Source organism: Epinephelus moara, chromosome 21 (assembly GCF_006386435.1).
Source record: "Epinephelus moara isolate mb chromosome 21, YSFRI_EMoa_1.0, whole genome shotgun sequence".
In the NCBI taxonomy this organism is placed as follows: domain Eukaryota; kingdom Metazoa; phylum Chordata; class Actinopteri; order Perciformes; family Serranidae; genus Epinephelus; species Epinephelus moara.
In genome coordinates this window covers 25,915,970-25,938,621 of record NC_065526.1, presented here as the reverse complement: position 1 = coordinate 25,938,621, position 22,652 = coordinate 25,915,970, and the positions used below count along the sequence as shown (strand labels likewise).

The window sequence follows — 22,652 nt, the reverse complement described above, 5'->3', positions numbered from 1 at the left end:
TCTGAGACAGCATCAAGCAAAAAATTCCCACTCAGCAGAGCAAGTAAGTGTGACCACTGGAAATGTTTGCCTTGATATGCAGCCGGTTCATGCAAGCCAAACCTGACCTTTGACCTCGCTCCATTGCCTGAGAAGAATTTAGAGGGTTATTGCCTCCCCTCAGCTGCTACCATTTCTGCTGCAAGAAGAAAAATCCCCCTGACACACACATAAAAACCCAAACAACACAGATTGTTTTAAAGAATGCAGAAGGAATGTGCACTGCTTATCAATTACAATGCCTGGTGCAATGCTGCTCTGCTCCTCTTTTAGCAGACACAGAGCTGATGATTCCCATCCAAACATTTGCATCGGAACCTTTTGACAGTCACCTGGACCATGTGTATGAGAGTTTGTTGTATTTATATACTCATGAGGACAGAATGCCTTCAAAAAAGATGGGAGGAGTATGAGGAAATTAGATATCATAAATTATATCTATACATTAAATAGATATATACAAATTTTCCCTGCCCTGATTTCTTTAAATTGGAGTTTAGTTTTAAGATCAGATTCAGTTTGCTTTCTATAAGGTTAAAGTTAAGGTTACTCTAGTAGAACGACGTGTATTTTGAATCAGAATGATAAAGGAGTAGGTAAATTTTTTATATGAAAAATAAAGATGTTTGGGGTTAATATGATGACCATGAGTCTGTCTGGGGATTTCTGTTGCATCTGTCTCTCTGCTGTCTCTAAGAAAGGCTTAAAAAGCATAAAACGCAACTTCTTTTTTAAAATGTTGGCAGGGTCAGACGTTCAAAGACATTTGAAGCAAAAGTTAACAAGGAAGTAATCTTGAAAGCAATTCTAATCTTATTTCATTCATTACTGGGGATCATGTGATATGATTGAAGGCTCCAGAATAGCTACTAAATGGACGTTGATTAGTCTTAAAAATTGCCCCTAAATAAAGACAAAAAATGCCCCTCTAAATAACACCAACCAGGTAAAAAAAATCCAAGTCATTCAAGGTCCTCATAAGTATAGAGATACAGATGTGTGTGTTTGAGTCTGCACGCATGTGTCTGTTTGTAATAACTTCTTCACATGTCTTCAGACTGGTGCACCAGGATGGCAGCCTGGCAGACCTCACCATGCTCAGCGCCAGCTCGGTGGACGCAACGCTGCAGAGAGAGGAACAGGAGCCGCAGGAGGAGCAGGAAGAGCAGGGGGAGTGGGGGACGGAGAAGGAGAAGGAGCAGGAGCAGACCCTGGTGGTGGTGATGTCTGACACTGAGATGACTGAGGAGAAGCCCAGGAGCCTGTCTGACCAGCGGCAGTCCAGTACAGACGAGAGCCACCACTGCAGCGCAGGGACCGAGCCAGAACCGAGCACCGAGCAGAGCTCAGGTATTGAGCAGCTGCAACACAGCAGCTCTATAAAGTGAATACAATGAGAATCATATTAGGACTACAACTATCTACTGTCAGACAATCTATTAAAATCTGTGTCCATGTTACAGATATATAATTATAAAAAGTTGAGATGTTGTAGACAAGACATTAGTTTGATACTAACGGTAATGACAAACAGAGTGGCATTTAGAGCTACAATATTCAGCTTGCTGGTCCGACCTTTCTCCCCTTCAGTTGATGTACTATAGAGTCATGCCGAACACCTCCTCAGTCACTGTTTGATGAAAGTAGATGGTGGATGCAGCCAGTCTGCAATAAAAAAACACTATACTTGTGCATTTTATTTTTTATGGGAATGAGCTTCACTTTAAGCGTTGCTGTCTCAGTGGTGACTGAGCATTCTGGGGTAAAAACCCCCAAAAACAAAAAAAACAAACAGTGTCGTCCAGTGTGGTGCTATGCTGATTAGTGCACCTTTAGAGTAGCAGAATAGCAATAACTGTTTTGATAAAATGTTGTCCAGTTATGACATACTGATTAGAACAGTACAAAAGTACAAATGTGTTAGTATTAAAATATACTTGAAGTACCAAAAGTAAAACTATGCTTTATGGAGAATGGCCCATTTCAGAATAATATACATTTTATTATTGGATTATAATTATTGATGCATTAACGTGTTCATCACTTTAATGTTGCAGCTGGTAAAGGTGGAGCTGGCTAGCTTAACCTATAATAACACAGCATAATTTTTTGGGTTAACTATATTTTGTAATAATATTAGGAACCTGCAAAGTAAGTATTGGCTTCCAAAATATAGTGTAGTAGAAGCATAAAGTAGTATACAATGGAAATACTAAAGTAAGGCATAAGTACCTCAAAACTATACAAATTATTAAAGGTCAGTTGTGTAGGATTTAGTAGCATCTAGCAGTGAGGACTCAGAATGAAACCAGTCGAAACTTCTCCCATGTGTCAAGTGTGTAGGAGACACGAGAAAGCTAACAGCTCTGTCTAGAGGCAAAATTTGGTTTGTTTGTTCTGGCCTACTATAGAAACAACATAGCAGACTCCATGAAGGAGGATCCACTCAGTATGATATCAACAGAAAAGCAAATTTTCAGGTAACAAAAACACATAGATTATTATTTTCAGGTGATTATAAGATCAAGATCAAGATTAACTTTATTGTCCCATAGAGTGGGAAATAGTCTTGGGCCCTACACCCATACTGCAGCCATAGAAATACAACTTAGTACATGGACAAATCAACATAATACCCAACATAGCAGTAGGACACACACAAAGATAAATAAATAAATAACATTAGAAATACGCCTATAAAACTGCAAATCATCATAATCCATAATCGTCATAAACTAATGACAACATAGTTATAAATATTAATCGTTTCTGCCCATATGTCCCCTTAAATCCTACACAGTGGACCTTTTAGTATAGTACTTGAGGAAATGTACACAGTGGTATTCTAAATAATGTGTATCTCTCTTTATAGCTACTGTAAATGTGTCATTTAGGCACCCTGATGGTTTACTTGTTACTTATATCATGTAAATACACCAACGTGTGGGTTTAAGAGTGTAGCATGCCATTACTCTATCTCCTCATTTTTCTAAATTGTGTTTAAAGTGCCTGAGAGTAAACAAACATCAAAACAAATTCATATGATGATAAAATTGCTCGTCTAAAGGCTGTGTGGCTGATCACATTGCAGATTTGTATTTAAATACTCCAGCATCTCATATGTTTTCATCTAAAGCTTCCCACATTGCCAGCCATGTTTACTTCCTCTCACTGTGTTTACAGCTGAGACTCACATGTGTTGCTGTTATGTAGCAACTGCAGAGCACTTTCAGTCACAAGTGTAGAGACCTCTCAGATCTCTCTCAGCCTGCGGCTCTCCAGCTTGCTCAGAAGACATATGTTGCATATAGTCTTTAAAGGCCAACACTCCTCTAGACAAGCTCAGTCTGCTGTCCAAGTATCTGGTGCCTGCACTCTCCCCAGCTGGTCATTAATCATCCCGTGCAAAGCTGTAAAAATCCGTTGAATTGCAGATTTTTGGGTTCAGTAAGATTTACCTCCAGTTTTCTGTTCTGACATGGAGTGTAGCTCAAATGCAGACTCTTACCCATTACATCGTCCAGCTAAATCCAACTAACGCTGCACCATTAGCATATTTACGCAGACAGTCACACGGGTCCTAAATAAAAATGTTGTTTATATACACAGAAAATAAAATAGGTGATAAAACTCAACCCTGCAGGGCCTCTCCGTTTATAATGAGCTGCGAGCTATGCCAGCTATATGCCCTCTCAGAGTTTGCTTATCCAAACAATGAGGCCTCTATTAAAAACCTGAGATAGTATGGCTTTTGTAATAACATGCACCCGTTACCAAACTGCGGCTGAAGGTTTTATATCCTTCATGAGAATATAAAACCAAATATTAAGTCTTCATTCTCAGGTAATTAAAACAACTGTTTGTAGTTTACTTGTTATACAGATTTTAGGTGTGTTTCCATTCACCTTGACACACTGCATATGGGAAAAAATTACATAAACATTTTACAGTTTCAAAATACATGAAAAACACATGTTTAGCTGTTACGTTGACCCCATAAAATGGTGTACGTGTTGCAATTTCTCTTTCCCTCACTAAAATGCAGATTGTCGCACACATCTCTTTGATTTTAACCTTTAACACAAACAATAAAAACCTAATTTCTTCCCTGATTTGCACTCGCCTGTTTGCATATTAATGTATATGATGAATTTGTAGAGCTCAAGTTCAAGTTCTAGTAAAAGTTTTTTGTTATTATTATATATTAAAACAACAATTACATAGAAGCAGGCACTGGTAATGAAAATCTTGGCTCTCATCTTCCTCCTGCAAAGATCATTTAATATGTATTAAAAAAGAAAAAAACAAATTAAATAATCAACAACATGTAAATGAGAATTCAAGAAACATTAAGTGGCAAGGTTAAAATTAGGGACAAAATGTGACATAAATAAAATATAAAATAGAGTAATATACATGTGTTGTAGAAAGTACAGTATTTGCAAATCAATAACCTTAATGGAAACAGTTGTAAATGCACATGCTTAATAAGAAGTAGGTGTAAACAGCTTGTAAGACTGTAAATTATAGTAAAAGTATATAAAGGTAAAACAAGAAGCAACTAATGATTTTTTTCATAATCAAATAATCTACGGATTATTTTTTTATTACTTGATTTATCGGTTTGCTTCTAAAATGTCAGCACATAATAATTTTTTAAATCCCAGAGTGACATTTTGAGATATATAATTTTATCCAACAAATACCACAAAAACCAACTGTATTCAGTTTACTATAATGGAAGACCAAGACAATCGGAAAAATATAATATTTGAGAAACTGGAATTACTGAAGTTTTACCATTTATGGTTCACTAACAAAGACCACGCCACGCTGGAATGAGGGGTCATTGGATGAGGGATGTACGGGATAAGAGGAAGTGGTGGGGAGGATGTGGGGTTTAGGTGTGGATGGACAGATTGGTTTGGCAGAGTCAGCTGGTGGCTGCAAGACCGGGTGGAACCAGGCAGGGTTGAGACTCTGGGTGGGGGAACAGTCTCTCGTAGGCTCCTGGTGTACGGAGCCCCCCGGTTCCTGAATTCAAACAAGGAGAGAAGTAGAAAATAGGGGGTTGGGGAGGGAAGGATGTGGAAACAGAGTCTAAGGATGAGGAAACGGATGAGGCATGCTTAAGTACCCGTAGAACGGAAATGAATCCATCTGAGGCGTGGTCTTTGTTCCCAAATCTTGTTATGAAACTTCATTTAAACAATCACTTATTATCTTTGATGGTCTAATCGATTAATCGTTGTTAATGTATCAACAACTTATCATTACTGTGATCAAATGCGTCTCTGACAACCTCAAATGTAGCTTTGTGGGACATTTAGTGTGTTTGGGGGGAAAATATTTATTGAAATACGCTCTGACTATCCAGGACACCATTCAAAGAATAAAGGCCGTAAAAAACAGACTAAAAACAGCATTTATTGAGGTTTATTTTCACCTGTGGATTTGTATGCATTTATGGCAGCAGGACAGTGTACTGTATGTGGGTTTGATCTAGATATATCAGACTCTGGCTACACAGACAGCACTTGTTAACATCATGTAATATGTTAACAAAAAGATAAACACAAAAGGTTGTTAGACTTGTTCCTAAAGTGTAAAGACAGAATCGTATTATCAGTCTGTTCCAGCTTGAGTTGATGTATGAGAAGACACCTAAGCGAAATGGCAGCAGAGGAGTAATAGTGTTTAAACAGAGGACATACTGCTGTAATTAAGAGATGAAACCTGGAACCACTCTCATACATTTGCACCTCTTAAGTCATGTTGTTTTTCCATTTAAGTGTGTCTGTGTTTTATCTCCTCCTCTTTAGATCTGAAGAATAAATGGCACCTGGTGGTCGACCGTCTGACTGTGCTCTTCCTCAAGTTCCTGGAGTACTTCCACAAACTGCAGCTGTTCGTCTGGTGGTTACTGGAGATCCACATCATCAAGATCGTGTCCTGCTACATCGTCCTGGTCTCTGTCAAAGAGGTATGAGATAACTCTATGTAACAAAGCCCAATATCTGCAACAACAGCAGGGAGTCACACTCACTTATCAGTCATATTTGACTTTGATTGACTTTGTCTCTGCTCAACAGTAGCCTGTCATCCCAGTAGGTATATGTATAAGGCTTTCAGATGGCCTTGCAGTTTTTCTCTTGGCTTTGAACCTGCTGACTGATACATTTTTATCAGATTTTTTTTTTTAACTCCAAGTATCAGCCTCAGAAATCGAGCATCGATTGAGCTATAATCTATATTTCTTTGTTAAATTTTGAAAACTGTTCTAACTGCTGTAATATTCCTTTTGCCACTCCAACTCAACATCACAAATCAAAATCCTTACAACATGTATTATTTGTACGCAGATCACTTGAATTAGCAGCTGATTATTTCGCTCTTAGTCTGGAGTTTTTTGGCACACACTAGATGTCGTTAGCAGTGTTTCAACGGTAGATGAAAGCTCCTTTTTAAAGTGGATTTCTTGAGTGTTTTCACATCATCTGGTTTACATTGTGCAGCAAGATACACTGCCAAAAAATTCATTGTGTAATTTTTGTAGCATGTAAAATGAATGGGAAGTCATTCATTTGCTTTTAAATAAAAGACTACCATGTCATGATTTTCTACAACCAAAAACCGTTAATACAATTCTGAGGTGAAGAATCAATAATTACAAATACCTACATTATCACTGGGCACTGCTCCCGTTTTCTAGGTTGATTTTATTGCTTGTATGCTGTATAAAGTTGATCTCATGCAGTACAAAGCCACCTTGAACCAATCTGAAATAAGCCAGGATTGTCTTGTGTGCCACAGACTCGCCAGATAATAGTTTTGGGGTATTTGGGCGAACTGTAATAACTGGTAGACTTTCTTGATGGAAACCATCAAGGCTCTGACTCTGACTGAGGGGTATAGCCTGGATAAGCTCCTCAGGCTTTAGATTCTTATAAAACTCCATTTTATAGACATAGATTTATGTAACGTAATGATCTTTTATATAGGGATCTTGACCTTGAATTTAATGCATGCGTTTTTATTTTTTTGAATTGCCTCACATTATTTATTGCTTTTTATCTCTGCCAGGCATAAGGCTGGAGGGAAATACGCGTTCGGTCATGTTTTAGTGTATAAGTGTGTGTTTGTGTGTGTATCTGTCTGTCTGCAACTAATCTTCAATACTACTAGACCAATAAACCTAATATTTTTTTGCACATATATGACTGTATGCTGAAGGACTTCTTATGGTTGTGGTGATTCTCAATTTTCTAAAAACCTGTTTTATTGACTGTTTTATGTTGTCATTGTCTGCTGACACTTCACTCCTCTTAAAGCTACAGTAGGTAACTTTTATAAAAAAGTTTTTGTCTTACTTGTTGAAACTGTCACTGTATTCTTACAGTAGGACATGAGATGGAGACACTGCACTGGCACACGCTGTACTGATAACTGCACAAGACTTGTAAATGTGAAGGCTCGCCTTTCGCCGTTGGTCCTCTTCTGTTTACTTGTCTTTTCTGCGTACACAACTGTTAGTAAAGGAGATGTGAGCCATTATTTCATTTCTGGTGGTTGTTTCTCAGCCATTGTGTTTGCAAAGCTCCTCCTGAAGCCGCACGCTGAAGATACTAAGCCGGAGTAGGTGAGAGCATGTTTGAGGGCGGGCGGCTGCGTAACGTGTGTACGAGCAGTGTTTGATAGCGGCGATAGAGCCTCCTCCTGACTCTGATTGGTCAGTTTTGTTCAGGCAAATGCCATTAGGAGCACTAGGAGGAACCAGAGGATCCTGATTTTTCACAAGTTTTTGCCTCGTGTTCTTCTGTCAGGATATAGTGACAGCTTTAGCAAATTAACATAGTTATTTTTATTTAAGTTACCTACTGTAGCTTTGAACAGACGGTAGGGACAGCAAGTGATAATCAACCGTTTCAGTTTGGCATTTCTGGCAATCAACTTGGCTAAAAACAACAAGCCCTACCTAGTCTGTTGCAGGCCATATTTTGTCCTTTCTCGTGGCTCAAAGACTGACATCCACAGAAAAGCTTGGTCTCATTTTGAACCAGAGCATCTACAGAAAACATCCATGCCTGATATGTTTTGATCCACTAAATTTAAGCACGATACAAGGTGCTTAAAACACCTATTCATTTATTTTTTTAATGTTCACTGCCATCTTGTCTGTAAGGAAGCTGGGAGGGACAACTTGTTAATGTGTTATTTTGTGTGGTGTGTTACAGTAAAATGTTCTACATAAATAACATTGTTTAAATTGAGAAGTTTGGACTTATCATGCAGTTTATTGTTTCCATATTAAATTTATACAATCAGACAAACCCAGGATGCTTCGTTATAATGGCACGATTTTTATGCATCTTTACTACCTGGCAGAGATCTGCACTCAATTGAAAGCACTTTTCTAGTTTCACCTGTTTTTTTTTATGTAAAGCGCTGTGTAAAAGTGTTTTGAAAAATGGTATACAAAAAAATATTAACACTAGTTGTTGCAGTAGGAGGAGGAAGCGGAGAATGTAGTGCTCAAAGGATTTAAGTGAGCTGTTCATCATCTGTATTGTCTCCTGTACAGGTGTCTTTGTTCAACTATGTCTTCCTGGCATCCTGGGCCTTTGCATTGCCCTACAGCCAGTATCGGCCCCTTGCCTCCAGTGTTTGCTCTGTCTGGACATGTGTCATCATCGTGTGCAAAATGTTGTACCAGCTGAAGTCTATAAACCCACCGTCCTACTCCAAAAACTGCACTGTGGTGAATATAATCAGAAGATGCTTGTTGTGTACACAGCATATTACTGGACATTAACTTTACTGTTCTTAATTGCACTAAGAATCAATTTTAACTCATTTATGCACTGAAATTTTCTGTCGACAGCCAGGAGGCTACCCAAAGGACCAGGAGACTGAACTGAAGGATAAATCTCTGTTGTATAAGGAACTAGTGGATCCAGCCAACTGGGTGGGCCTGGATAAGTCTGGTGACCTGCTGGGCTACCTCAGGGTGAGAAGTGGAAACATTCATCAGCTGAAGTTTGCAATATACACAGAATATAATCATAGCAAGACAGGAACAATAATTATGAGAGTGTGATCATTAAAATAAAAGTAATTACTCAAAGGAATAGTTCACAGTTTGGTGAAATGCATCTATTTGCTTTTCTTTCGGAGAGTTAGAAGATAAGGTTGATACCGCTGTCATATCTGTTCGTTAAATATGAAGCTGGAGCCAGCAGCGACTGAATTAAGATTCTAGAACTTTAAGATTACTCACCTCAAATGTTTTCAGAAACATATTTTAGTGTACTGTTTAGCGTTTTAGAGATGAGAAAGTTGGTCTGACCGTTGGGTGGGGCTATTTGACTATTTGCAGCATGGTGGCTGGGTCACAAGCTCTCATTTTACAGCTAAACAGTAGACTAAAATATGTCAAAATGTGTTTCTGAAAACATTTGAGGCAAGAAACAGGTGATGTAGTTTGAGAATCTTGATTCATATTTGATCAGTGGAGTCTAGTTAAGCAGTTTGATTGCAGGTCATGGAGTGATTGACATGATTGACAGCTGCGTTAGAGACTTTTTCACAAAGTATCTGTCTTTTGTACTTTTTTCAAGATATAGTGACAGTTTCAGCAAATATGACACAAGGTTATTTTCATAAAAGTTACCAGACTTTGCTTTTTAAACTAAAAATCAGCAAAAGTTTGGTGCTCTTATTTGAATAATGAATAAAATAACTTCAATAATCAGTTGTTTAAACCCTCATCATGTATTTTAAAACAATGGAAAAACATATTTAAAATATTCTCTCCGTCACCATCTGTGCAGAACAACCTCTTGATGCTGGGTCTGTTAGCATTCGAGGTGACCATCTACCGCCATCAGGAATACTTCAGACTGAGGAACAAATTGTCGCCTCCTGCTGCCAGGATTATCTTCCATGATATCACACGACAGCATCTGGACATCGGCATCATCTGCTTCATCAAATACTTCATCAACTACTTCTTCTACAAATTTGGACTTGAGGTAGAGCCAAGTGAAAAGACATTAATAATATGTTTTGCCTGGAAGCTGTTAGCCCCATAAAGCTCATTATGTCTATATTCCTCATGTGTTTCCCTCAGACGTGCCTGCTGCTGGTGGTCAATGTTATTGGGCAGCGTATGGACTTCTACGCCATGCTTCACGCCTTCGCCTTGATTGCAGTCATGTATAGACGCAGGAGGAAAGCCATCGCTGAGATCTGGCCCAAGTACTGCTTTTTCCTGGCTTGCATGCTGACTTTCCAGTACTTTATCTGCATCGGGATCCCACCAGCAGCCTGCAAAGGTTTGACTCAGTCAGATTGTATTTAGAATAACCAGACAGTGACAGGAAAGTGATTGACAGCCCTCAGCCGGGCCAGGGATTGTTTTCTTTATAGATTAATTTAACATTTATTTTTCGGTCAATGCAGCATTCATTAAGTGTATCAATCAAAAAAAGAGGTAACTTTGAATTTCTTTATTTGTTCGACCAAAAGTCCCAAACCCACAGTATTGGATTTACAATGATATAAATAACAGCAAAGCAGCTAGTGGTAACATCTGAGAAGCTGACAACAACAAATGTTTGTTGTTTTTGTAGAAGAAAATAGTTCCTACATTAAACTGCTCACAACAAGGTCTAAGTAAGTCCGATGTTATAATGTTGTTTATACATATGTCCGATGATAATGGAGGATGTTTTCATTTCAGACTATCCCTGGAGGTTTCCCAACTCTACTACAGACTCCAATGTGGTCAAGTGGCTCTATGTTCCAGATTTCCTCACCCAACCCAATCCTTCATTTCTCATCTGTATGTGTTTTAAGTGGTAGACATGTCGTGGTTACGATGCTGATGATTGTCATTATAGTCTCTAGTACCAGCGAGACTGTGTTCAGCATACATGAGCTTTCTCCACTACTCTCTCCTTTTCTAGATGATTTCATGTTGCTGCTGTGTGCCTCTCTTCAGAGGCAGGTCTTTGATGATGAGAACAAGGCAGCAGTCCGCCTCATGGCTGGAGACAACGTGGAGATCTGCAGAGACCTGGACGCAGCCTCTTTTAGCGTCCACAACCCCGTCCCTGACTTCATCCACTGCAGGTACAGCAGCTTACACTGATGTTATACTATATTTACACAGCAGCAGGAAGTGGCCCAAGTATGTTTATTAATTCTATTAGGGCTACATAGATACAGTATATGGCACTGGACCTCTACTTGTATTTCAACACTTAAAGTAGATTTTACATTCAGTTCAGCTGAAGTATAATTTTGGTGTCACTGGAGCTGAACTGGTATTAACATGGAGGACGACAAAAGACATAGAAATGTAAAGGAAGTGAAGTCGGCGGCTTAATAGATGCTTAATAATGTTAGATGCCCACAATTAAGTCAAGTGAAATTTGTTTAAAACAAGCAGCACTGTTGAGAATTGTTTATATTTGTACTATATATGGGTTATATATGGGTTATATATGGGTTAACTAAAGGAATCAGAACAAAGCAGCAGTTTATATTTAAGCATGAAGTCTTTTAGGAAGACTTTTGAGTCATAATTCTTTTTCTATACCTTACATTACCCTTAAAGTTGTACCACTGATATAATATAGGCAGAAATGCCGAGTTTAGTCTATGTTTTCTGGATAATACACTGGCATGAATTGTGATGAATTATTTTATGTAACATCAGACAACCCTTTGTAGATGTTAAAGACCTGCTAGATGCTAATGCTAATGTGAATTTCCATAACGCTATTTGTAATCGTCTCTGAAATTATGAACAAAATGATCTTAACGTTCTATCTGTTTCTGGATCCACTGTGAACAGAACATGTTTGTCTTATGTCATTTAGAGTGCAACAGGATTACTACTCAGGTTATTTGTCCTGTCAGGTTTTATTTTTCTCTTGTAAATGATGTTCTGTCAAAATGAGATAAAGGTATAAATGAAATGTTTAAAGCAGCAATAATCTACATTTTTATATTAAAAATCAAATGACAATGCGAAAGACATGTAATCACTTATAGTCATGAACCTACTGAGAATTATCAGCTGAATCTAATCAGCTTTATTGAGCTTCATAGTTAGTTTCAGCTCGTTGTTTAGCTGTCCCCCAACTTTACTGTCTTAGTTCACTGTCATTGCTCTCATAGAGTTGCTCTCTGCCACAGCAGGCATCTGTTTTCAATGAAAAAGCTCTAAAAACACACTCTACACTACCTGCTCAGCAACAAACAGCAGACAAACACAGTTAGAGACTAGCTGGTGAACATGTTGGAGCATTTAGCAGCTAAAGAGACAGAACATCCCTCTGGTGTCGGTAGAAGCCAAAGACAGAGCTAAAAGGGAGTGAATATTTAACTTACATACATCAGGTGGACACAAACACAACTACAAATGAGTGAAAATGTTGTTCTGTAACTGCTGGATGTGTAAATAAACAATTGTTTGCTTACAAACTCACCATATCATATTAAGAGCCGATGATATATCAATATAGTGTTCCCAACTTGCACTGATCACTGATGGGCTAAATGGTAGAGAAGCAGGCTGGTAACAGGTGGTGTAAGGTTTGGTCCACACTGATTGGGTAAATGTAAAAGAATTAGAGGAGTAAATAAAGGGACGATTCTTCCTAATAATCAGCAATAACCACTGAGGTACAGTTTAGTAAGACAGCCCAATGGTGGGCCTGAGAGCGCCATCTAGTGGGCTTTGACAAAATGGTTAGATTAAGTTAAAAATTAAGATTTTGGTTATTAACAAAACCAGTTATTTTTTTTATCTCAATGTGCACAGGAATTTACATAGATAAAAAAACTGTCAAATTAAAATGCATGATGTTATTAGTTCCATTGAATATCACCACGCCTCACACATTATCTGGTAGAGACATCAAGTAAGCTAGCTAATGTTCACTCGGATGCAGTGACACAAATTGGATCAGTTATTTTTTAACAAAAAAAGTGATGTGGGAGACAATCCTGTGCCAGTAAAAGCTCCACAGTGCGTGGTCAGGGAATATGACCCTGAATACATTAAATGTGGATAATTTATTTTGGTCATTACTGTTGACAACGGCGCAACACATGTTTACAACCCAGTGTATTTCTTCTTTTTGTCATGTTATCTTTTTTCGCTTATCTATTTGAGAGAGTGGTCCTCTGAATTTTGTGAACAATCAGAAGTGGGCTTTAAGTCAAAAAGGGTAGACGCTGGGGTATGCAGTAAGTGTCTTACACATTTACTGCATGCCCCAGCCTCTCCAGTCGACCTTCTCAGAAGCCAACTCAGTAGAAAAGGGTTGTTGTACTTGGCTGCTAACTGTGTAACTGTAGAAATCTTAAGTGGAGTGGTGCTGAATAAGAACACACTCGCTCAGCAAATCCCTAATCCTAGATAAATAAAGGTAAGGCGGATGACAGTAGCTCATGTCAGTAGCTTAGTCAGAGATGTTATTGAATATCCACTGTATACATAATTCAGACTTTTGGCTGTTGTCCCATATCTGAATCTAGAGCTAGATACTGACTTTGCACATAAAAAAAAGAGTGAAGAGAGGGTTTTGAGAGGCAGAGAACTAGAGAGCGAGCTAGAAAGACAGCAAGAGCATCCTGACCTGTCCACACTCATTGATTATGTGCTCTTCACATTCCACTGTTTTGATGCGCAAAGTGGACAAGTCTTTTATTAACGCACTCTGTGTCCATCAACAAGCCCTAGTAGAGAGAAAGAGAGCTGTACAGCCCGTCTGTCCACGCCACAGCAGCTCTGCACTTATTCCATCGTTTCCCTCCAGGATCGAATTACGGATACGGGGTGGGGGAGAAATCCATAATCCACAAAAACACTCTGTCCGTCACTCCGCGACTCAGACGCTTTTGCCCTGTACTCTAACTCAATAAATAGCTTTTAAGTATGGAAAAAGGTATTTTCTCCCCCTGATGAAGAAGGACACTCACTCAGCTATTCCGGCCCATCAGCGTGTCGTCCGATCCAAGCCCACTTCATCAGAGCTGCTTCCTAAACAGTGCAGCTGTTGTTGTGGTCCCATGTTTTCCCCAGGTCCATCAAATGAATGCACCTTGCTGCCTATGTTTTCACTCCACACATCATATTAATGGTCTCTCACACGATAACACAGGATCCACACACATGCTTTTAGCATGTTAGACATGCACAGGTCATACTAAAGTGTATGTGCACCTGTGCTGAGTGACAGGAGTCAGGTTTCAGCTCTGCTTCACATTCATTGATCAGACTCTTACCGGTGTCCTGACACTAAGTGATACAGTAAATGTGATTGATGGTCAGATTATGCACACAGCTACAGGATGAACTCAAATATTGTTTTGACTTTTATTGTGTGGTAAGCATGCATTCTTACTACCTTACCTAAAATTAGCTCATGAACTTTATCTTATTTCAAATCTGTCAAATAAAGCAGAATGTTTTTTAAGCCGTCAGGATGATGACAGCAGTGGCCTGAGGCATTATGTTTAGGGGTTGTCTTTCTCTTTGTTTGTCAGTCCCATTCTTGTGAATGCATTATCTCATGAACTGCTTGAGGATATTTTTTCAAATTTGCACAAACATCCACTTGGACTCAGTGATGAAGTGTTTAGATTTTGGCAGTCAAAGGTCAAGGTCATTGTGACCTGGTCTGTCTCATTCATGTGAACGCGACTTCTCAAGAACACCTTGAAGGAATTGTTTCAAATTTGGCACAAACATCCACTTGGACTCAGTGATGAAGTGATTAGATTTTGGCAGTCAAAGGTCAAGGTCACTGTGACCTGGTCTGTCTCATTCATGTGAACGCGACTTCTCAAGAACACCTTGAAGGAATTGTTTCAAATTTGGCACAAACATCCACTTGGACTTATTAATGAACTGATTAAAATTGGGTTGTCAAAGGTCATTGTGACCTTGCGTCCATCTCATTCTTGTGAACAAACATAAGGGGCCTTTGAGTTAAAGGTCCAGTGTTTAGGGTTTAGTGCCATCTATTGGCAGAAATGGTATACAATATTCATAACTATGCTTTTATTAGTTTATAATAACCTGAAGAAAAGAATCCTTGTCTTTTTGCTACCTTGAATGAGCCGTTTATATCCACATATGGAGTGGGTCCACTTCCACCGAATCTGCCATGTTGTTCTGCAGTAGCCCAGAATGGACAAATCAAACACTGGCTCTCGATAGGGCCATTCACATTTTTGCATCTGCCACCATAGTTCTCCCACAGGCTTGGCACATGGGGAGTTTCAGTTACTACACAATAAACCTTGAAGATTATTCTTTCAAACTAATTGAGATGTTAGAAGATTAAAATTGAACTCTGGTGTTAGATACATGCAACTCCCTACTAGAAGTGGAAGAAGTACTAGTAGACTTTTAATAAAGTAAAAGTACCAATACAACAGTAAAAATAAGTTTTAATTTAGTTGAAGAAAAACGTATCAGCATCAAAATATATCTAAAGCACCAAAAGTAGAAGTACTTAATATGCAGAATGGCCCATTTCAGAATCATATATATCATATTCTTTGATTATAATCAAAGCATTAATATGTGCACCACCTTAATGTTGTAGTTGGTTAAGGTGGAGCTAGTTCTACCTACCTTATTAATATTTTTTATTAACCTAGAAGTATATTCCATAATTTATTTGTTGATTATATTTTATGTTGATGATCTGGATCTGCAAATCAACAAAATCTGTCAAACAAATGTTGTGGAGTAAAATGTACAATACTTCCCTTTGAAATGAAGTGAGGTAGAGATGCAAAGTAGCATAAAATGAATATAGTGAAATTAAGTACAAACACCTCAAAACTGTACTTCCATCACTGCTCTCCACCGACAGGAAGTAGCTATGACAAAAGAAAACTAAGAGCAAAATACAAACCTCCTCATAAATAGCAGCAGGTGAGCACCTTATTTTTATTTCACTTTACATTGCAGACCAGCTGAGTTCATAAACGTGATGTTGTGTGTAAGTTATATCACGCAGGCTGATATGTCACCTGGGTGGGAATAGTCTTTTAAGCAAGCTGGGAAATCAGGGAATTCTGATTTTTTTTTCTTTTTCGGATGAACCACGGATGTGTTACAGCACCTTTCCTGGCAGCTCAATGTGAATAGTATACAATATTAATAACAGCAATGCAGCTTTTTTAAAATGAGCTACATGTTATGCTCTTTTTGTATGTTTATACCTTGTTAATAGTGTTCATGAACTGCCACAAATATGTACAATAATGAAAGCAGCTCCATTTGGCTGTGTTTCCATGTTCTGTATCAGGTGCTACTACAGGGCGAGCAGTTAGAAAAAAATTTGTTTTTTGGATAATGTGTGAGCACTGTGCCCTTTCTGCTGACGTGTCATGAATGCAGCATGAGGGTGCTCTGTATGTCGTGTTTACTGACAGTAACCTCTACCTGACATTTAGAGTTGCCAAAGAATCCAAAAAGCTTATAATGTATCTGTTGAATTTATAATAATGGTTTCACTACCGTCTTCTAGATCCTACCTGGACATGCTGAAGGTCATCATGTTTAGCTACCTGTTTTGGTTTGTCCTCACCATCATCTTCATCACGGGGACCACGCGCATCAGCGTTTTCTGCATGGGCTACCTGGTGGCCTGCTTCTACTTCCTGCTCTTTGGAGGCGAGCTGTTGCTCAAACCAATCAAAAAGATCCTCCACTACTGGGACTTCCTGATCGCCTACAACATTTTTGTGATCACCATGAAGAACATTTTGTCTGTGAGTAGCCTGTCTCTAGCTGTATATCAAGATCAGTTGATTAACTACGAGAAAGATGAAATCTACGTACTGTGCGATGAGGTGATATAATGTTGAGTCTAAAACATCTGTCTGTCTTTTAGAATGCAGAGTTCATAACAACACTCTGTGTGCTATGTGCTATCAGAGATTTAAAAGAATACTTCACTCACAAAATGATCATTTGTATATCTATTACCCTGTGTTCTGTTCAATTTTTTGAGAAAACTTCCATGGTGAACGTAGAATCCAAAAATTGAGAAAAGTCTTGATGAATTGGAGTCAAAAGGGGTCCACATTTAACGACATCAAAACGTTATCACAAAATTCCCAATTCCCAAACATGTGCATTTTCATTCCAACCTTATTATTTAAAACACTTGCACACCTATGCAAGCACATGTGTTTTAATTCTGCTTGTGCTTTCCATTGAGCAGTGTGCAAATGACACACCTGCCCAGGCTATTTGTCTCTGCGTGAGACTTTTTTATGCAGAAGTGTTTTAAATAGTAAGGTTTTAGCGGAAATGCGTGTGTTTGGGAAGTACTGAGCATACGACTTGATTTTGATATAGTTTTACTCTTGTTAAACGTGGTCCCCCTTTCAATTTTATTCATCAAGAATTTTCTGTTTTTGGATTCTTCGTTCACTGTGGAGGTATGCGAGAAAAACTGCTCTCTTTACAAATGATCTCTGATATATAAATGATCATTTCATTGGAAAAGTATTCCTTTTAAAGATATTTAAAGATATAATATACTGTATCCAATAAGTGATTGTATTCCTCTATATAATAAAACATTTTGTTCTTAGATCCTGGCTTGTGGCTACATCAACTCTCTGATTGAGAACCGGTGCTGGTTGATCCAGTTGTTCAGTCTGGCCTGCACCATCAAGGAATACAACATCAACATCAGCAAAGCAAACGACAGTGAGTGAACTCAACATTTTACTTCTCTGTGCATCTCAGGGGTAGACAATAAATTTCAGAAGAAGGTGAGATGTCCCCATCAGTATTAGGAGGAGCACAAATCCCCATTTTTGCTACAACTAGTAGTCATTAATCTCATGTCGGTGTGATTTGCTGCTTCAGTCCAAGAGTGTGTTTCCCAAGAAGCTGATTTAAACCCCCAACCTTGTTTATTTTTCAGGCCTGTCTTTCAAAGCCAATTTAGCTCAGTGTTAATCTTGCTGGATTTATAGCGAATACAAAACACTGCCACAACACTGAGTGAAACAGTCAGATTTATGCACAGAAAGTGCCAATATATTAACATCCTTGTTTATTTACACTCACAAATGTCCTCACTTTCACCTTTTATCATTAGAGCTGTGTGATCTGCCCAGCAATGAGGCAGGGATCATCTGGGACAGTATCTGCTTCGCCTTCCTGCTGCTGCAGAGACGAGTCTTCATGAGCTACTACTTCCTTCACGTGGTGGCTGATATCAGAGCATCACAGATCCTTGCTTGCAGGTACATAGATGAGACTGAGCTAGAGACACTGTGTCCATGAGGTCACGTATCTGACCTACCCAGGGGTGCTGCTCCCATATTCAGATTCTTCTAGTCTAATATTACTGCTGTATGTCTTTAATATAAATAAAGGCTTACTGTACCAGGCTTTTCCTGTCACGACATGTTAAAAAGTCTATGAATCTGATTTATTTGAGAATGATAAAGGCACGAAAGCTCTCCGATGCTATCTAGATTCAGGTTTGAGAAATTTTCCGAGTAAGCAAACAACATAAAGTGCAAGATAGACAGACTTTTGACAGGGAAGATAAGGAACACTGGTGTGTATCAAGAAAACGTGTCAGCCAAATAAAATATGCTCTGGAGTTCAATGTCAATATAATAGGAGAGCTACATGTCTTTTTAATTTGCACAAAAGAAACTAATGAGAAACACACATGAGAAGAAACATGCAGTTCATGACAGTGGTATTTCAGTAGAATTCGCTTTGGCTCCTTTTGTATCTGTCTTTCCCAGTAGAGTGACGTTATAATCAGATAAATATGGAATGTATCTACATTTGTGTGATTGTTTTCTTTTCATCTTCCAAAGGGAGGCATTTTTTTCATTAAATTGTAAAGTATGACCAACTTTCACACTCTGACACTAGAGATGTTTTGACCATTTGCTTGTGTTTCAGAGGGGCGGAGCTTTTCCAGGCCACGATAGTGAAGGCGGTGAGAGCCAGACTGGAGGAAGAGCGCAAATCTGTGGAGCAGCTGAAGAGACAGTGAGACTCCAAATATTTGACTTACTCCATGTGGTGTAATGCTGTGGTTTGGGCTCTTGGGTACAATTTGCAATACAAGGGGAAGTTTTTTAAAATATATATTTGGTACGTTTTTTCCCATTTCTACATTTACATACACATAACTTAAAAAAATCAAGCAGTTGTCTTCCTCTAGATTAGATTTAACATTTATTTAGAACTACCTCAGGACCAATTATGACACAAGAGTTGTGTCTGAAACAGGCCAAACAGCATCCACCAAAAAACCCATAGGATTTCAGATCCCGATAAAAATCAACTATATATATATATATATATATATATATATGTAGGATTTTATTGGTTCGACAAATTCATTATTTGGAACCCAGTCTTCATCAACATTTTCTAACTATTTGATTTATAGTGGCTTTTTGAGCTCTATAGCACAGAGGAATAAGATATATCAGGCTTTTGCTGCACCGGTGACACTTAAAAATTGAATCAATTCATTGTTGGTTTTTCATGGGATTTGCTGACTAGAAGAAAAACATCAATATCAAGTTTGGTTAAGTCTATATCATGACTTTAGATATCTTTGATGAATCTCAATTTAATCGATAAGTAAGTAGACATGATTCAGAAAGCCATTTAAAATCTGTTCTGGAGCGACTCCTGGCTCAGTCTTTACTGTTTACAGGAAACCATTGCTCAGTATATTATACTACATGAAGTCAATGTATTTCCAGCACTTACACTTACCCCAGGAGTTACTCATAAGCTCTGATCATATCCACTCACCCCGCTCTAATGAGCACTCCACTGTTTCATAACGTACACTAATTTCAATATGAAGCCTGGAGATATTTATGGTCAGCCTGTGATGTTCCTCTGTGTCGATACTTCGTGTCTCTTCACTACCTCTCTGATCTAATCAGGATGGAGCGCATTAAGGTGAGACAGCAAAAGTTTAAGAGGGGCAAGGAGAAGATGCTGAGCATGGCACAGGAGTCTGGAGAAGGACAGACCCTCGTCCACCCCGAGGAGGATGATGATGATGGTATGAAGGAGGCTGCTGGGGCTTCTCTCTGTGCAGTCAATATCAGAAAAGTTGATGATAAGGTTGTTGTTTGCTTGTAGTGCTCAAGGGAGAAGGGTGAGAGCCTATTAATGCCTGGATTTATTAAAGGGGACCCATTATGCTCATTTTCAGGGTTATATTTGTATTTTTGGTTTCTTAATGCTTTAATGTTCAAAAACATTTTAGTTTTCCTCATATCGTCTGTGTGGGAACACCTCACTCTCTGTCTCAGATGCTCGGTTCAGCGCCTTTAAAGGAATACTTCACCCACAAAATGATCATTCTTATATCAGTTAGTCTTACCATGAGTTCATGAAGACATCTTTGTTTTTCTTTCATGCCTCCATGGAAAATGGCAGGCATATTGATTTATTAATTGAGTGGGGGAACATGTTTATTATTAACAGCAAAACTATATCAAAACAATGGTTAACAAACGTTCAGAACTCGTGCAGTATAATCCAAGTCTCATTTATCCGGTCATATGCTTAATACTTCCCAAACACATGCATTGACTATTTAAAACTGAACTGAAAGTGAAACTTACCTATGCATTCTACAAAGCCAGTGGCAAAAATGCATGTGTTTTGGAAGTGCTGAGCATATGACTGGAAAAATGAGACTTGGGTTACACTGCACAAGTTGTGTAAAAGTTTGAAAATTGACGTTTTAATATAGTTTATCTGTTGTTTGCCATTTTGTGGGAGGAATGCGAGAAAAACAAAGTTTTCCTCACAAATTCAAGTTAACACGACATGACCAATTGATTTAAAAATGGTCATTTTGTGAGTTAAGTAATCCTTTAAGACCCCCTCCTGAAAAAGCCTAGTCTGCTTCGACCGGTCAGCATTTCCAGCTCTTCCGCATCTCGGCATCTCTGCGACGTCATTGTAACCATGGGAATGACTGTAACTGTGATAGCGGCACTTTTTTACTGTAAAAAATCACCAGTGAATGCTTTTAAATGAACAGCATCAGCAACCAAGATTACATGTTTCTCTGAGGTTAGCATGTAGCTACATGTAGCAGTGTATGTAATGTAAAGACAGTAGTGTGCCTGGAGTAGATAACCAAATGAAAAATTCTATCACAATCTCATGTCATTTTGTCTCAAAAGTTAAAAAATAATTTAGTGTTCGGAACAATCTGAAGCTTGAGGGTTTTTTCACAGGGATTTTTTTTTTTTTATTTTTATACATATGTTCACCTCAGTATTTGAAAATTTGGCCACGTTTAATATGAATATGCAACATTGTAGCATTATGTGTATGACAGAAAATAAGGGAAAGTGTAATAGGTCCCCTTTAAACATATGTTTTTTAATGATTTATTCTCAAAACAGAAGCTTAATAGAGTAAAAAGATATATATAAATATGCCTTGAAGTTTGCAGAAGAATCCATTTTCTTATGAAATGTTGCCTTGATGTATTTGTGAAATTTTAGGAGCACATCGAACGAAAGCCAAGACCAAAAAAAAGCAGTGGTGGAGGCCGTGGGTTGACCATGCTTCCAGTAGGTTGACCCCCAGAACCCTCTTTTTTCTCTTCCTCCACTCTGATTGGCCCTTGTGTCCTTGACCAGAACGCCGAGGATTCCCATACTGCCCCTGGGCTCTGAAGGCACCAACACACAGCAGCCTCACTCCATTCAGTCCTTTTCTGTCTCTATTTAAGGGGCACTTGTTACCTGTGGCCTTGTGTACACTGTGTGTAGAGAGGCACTTCAGTTTCAAGACGATCTATGAAACCGTGTCAGTATCAGTGCGGAGCAGGGTTGCCTTAAATAGACACGATGAGACAACGTAGAAAGAGAAAATGACTAATGGCTGGAGGTTTGTACTTGACATCATTGGTCTCACCTCAAGAGCCCACAGTTGAGAATCACTCTGAAACATTTTCATGCAAAGACATGAAGTCGACTCGCCTTTATTCTCAGTACTGGAATAAAGGATGAAGGGTTTATTCATTCTTTGCCTGCAGACATGATCACCAAACAGGAGAAAATAAAACAAACAAGAACAATTGGACCAGCATGTAAAATGATGACTTTTACTGTCTAAATTCCAGCATCTTTCTGAGTCAATACAGTGGTCGCCTGTTTGGTTTGACCTCATGTCTCACGTCGTACTCCACCCCCACATGACATTTTCAAATTATTTCTCCATTTTTATCTCTTTGTCATTTGATGTTTCATCTCCATGTCCCAGCATCCTCCCTCACCTCCCGCCCACCGCGGTTCTGTTCAAGGACATAAGTCAGCCTTGTCTATCCCATTGCTTCTAACACTTAACTACTGTAGACAGGAGTCACTTACTCTGTCGAGAAGTTTAAAGGCGACTGTGCTTACTGGAATAAGAGTCTTCATTGTGCTTTGTGCTCATAGGTGTACTAGTCATACTAACATTTTATATGTGTGTTGTTCTGTGTATTTTCTGTTTTATCCTTTCATGTCTCTGATGTTTTTTGTCTATATATATATATATT

At 38.6% G+C, this 22,652-nt stretch overlaps 1 protein-coding gene across 10 annotated transcripts in view; it reads left to right on the top strand.

The window, feature by feature from the left end:
* The window catches only part of LOC126382988 (piezo-type mechanosensitive ion channel component 2), a 111,305-nt gene that overhangs the window by 59,249 nt on the left and 29,404 nt on the right, over positions 1-22,652 (top strand). For 5 of the 10 annotated variants that reach the window (XM_050033316.1, XM_050033321.1, XM_050033320.1 and 2 more), the window contains 15 exons: positions 11-43; positions 1,097-1,389; positions 5,862-6,022; positions 8,621-8,797; positions 8,921-9,046; positions 9,870-10,070; positions 10,169-10,373; positions 10,781-10,882; positions 11,007-11,172; positions 16,602-16,845; positions 17,677-17,794; positions 18,192-18,339; positions 19,019-19,108; positions 20,026-20,147; positions 21,613-21,681. In XM_050033316.1, the coding sequence (XP_049889273.1) occupies positions 11-43; positions 1,097-1,389; positions 5,862-6,022; positions 8,621-8,797; positions 8,921-9,046; positions 9,870-10,070; positions 10,169-10,373; positions 10,781-10,882; positions 11,007-11,172; positions 16,602-16,845; positions 17,677-17,794; positions 18,192-18,339; positions 19,019-19,108; positions 20,026-20,147; positions 21,613-21,681 (2,255 nt within the window). The remainder of the gene's footprint in view (positions 1-10; positions 44-1,096; positions 1,390-5,861; positions 6,023-8,620; positions 8,798-8,920; positions 9,047-9,869; positions 10,071-10,168; positions 10,374-10,780; positions 10,883-11,006; positions 11,173-16,601; positions 16,846-17,676; positions 17,795-18,191; positions 18,340-19,018; positions 19,109-20,025; positions 20,148-21,612; positions 21,682-22,652) is intronic. The other 5 variants (XM_050033319.1, XM_050033318.1, XM_050033315.1 and 2 more) reach the window with 2 other exon arrangements.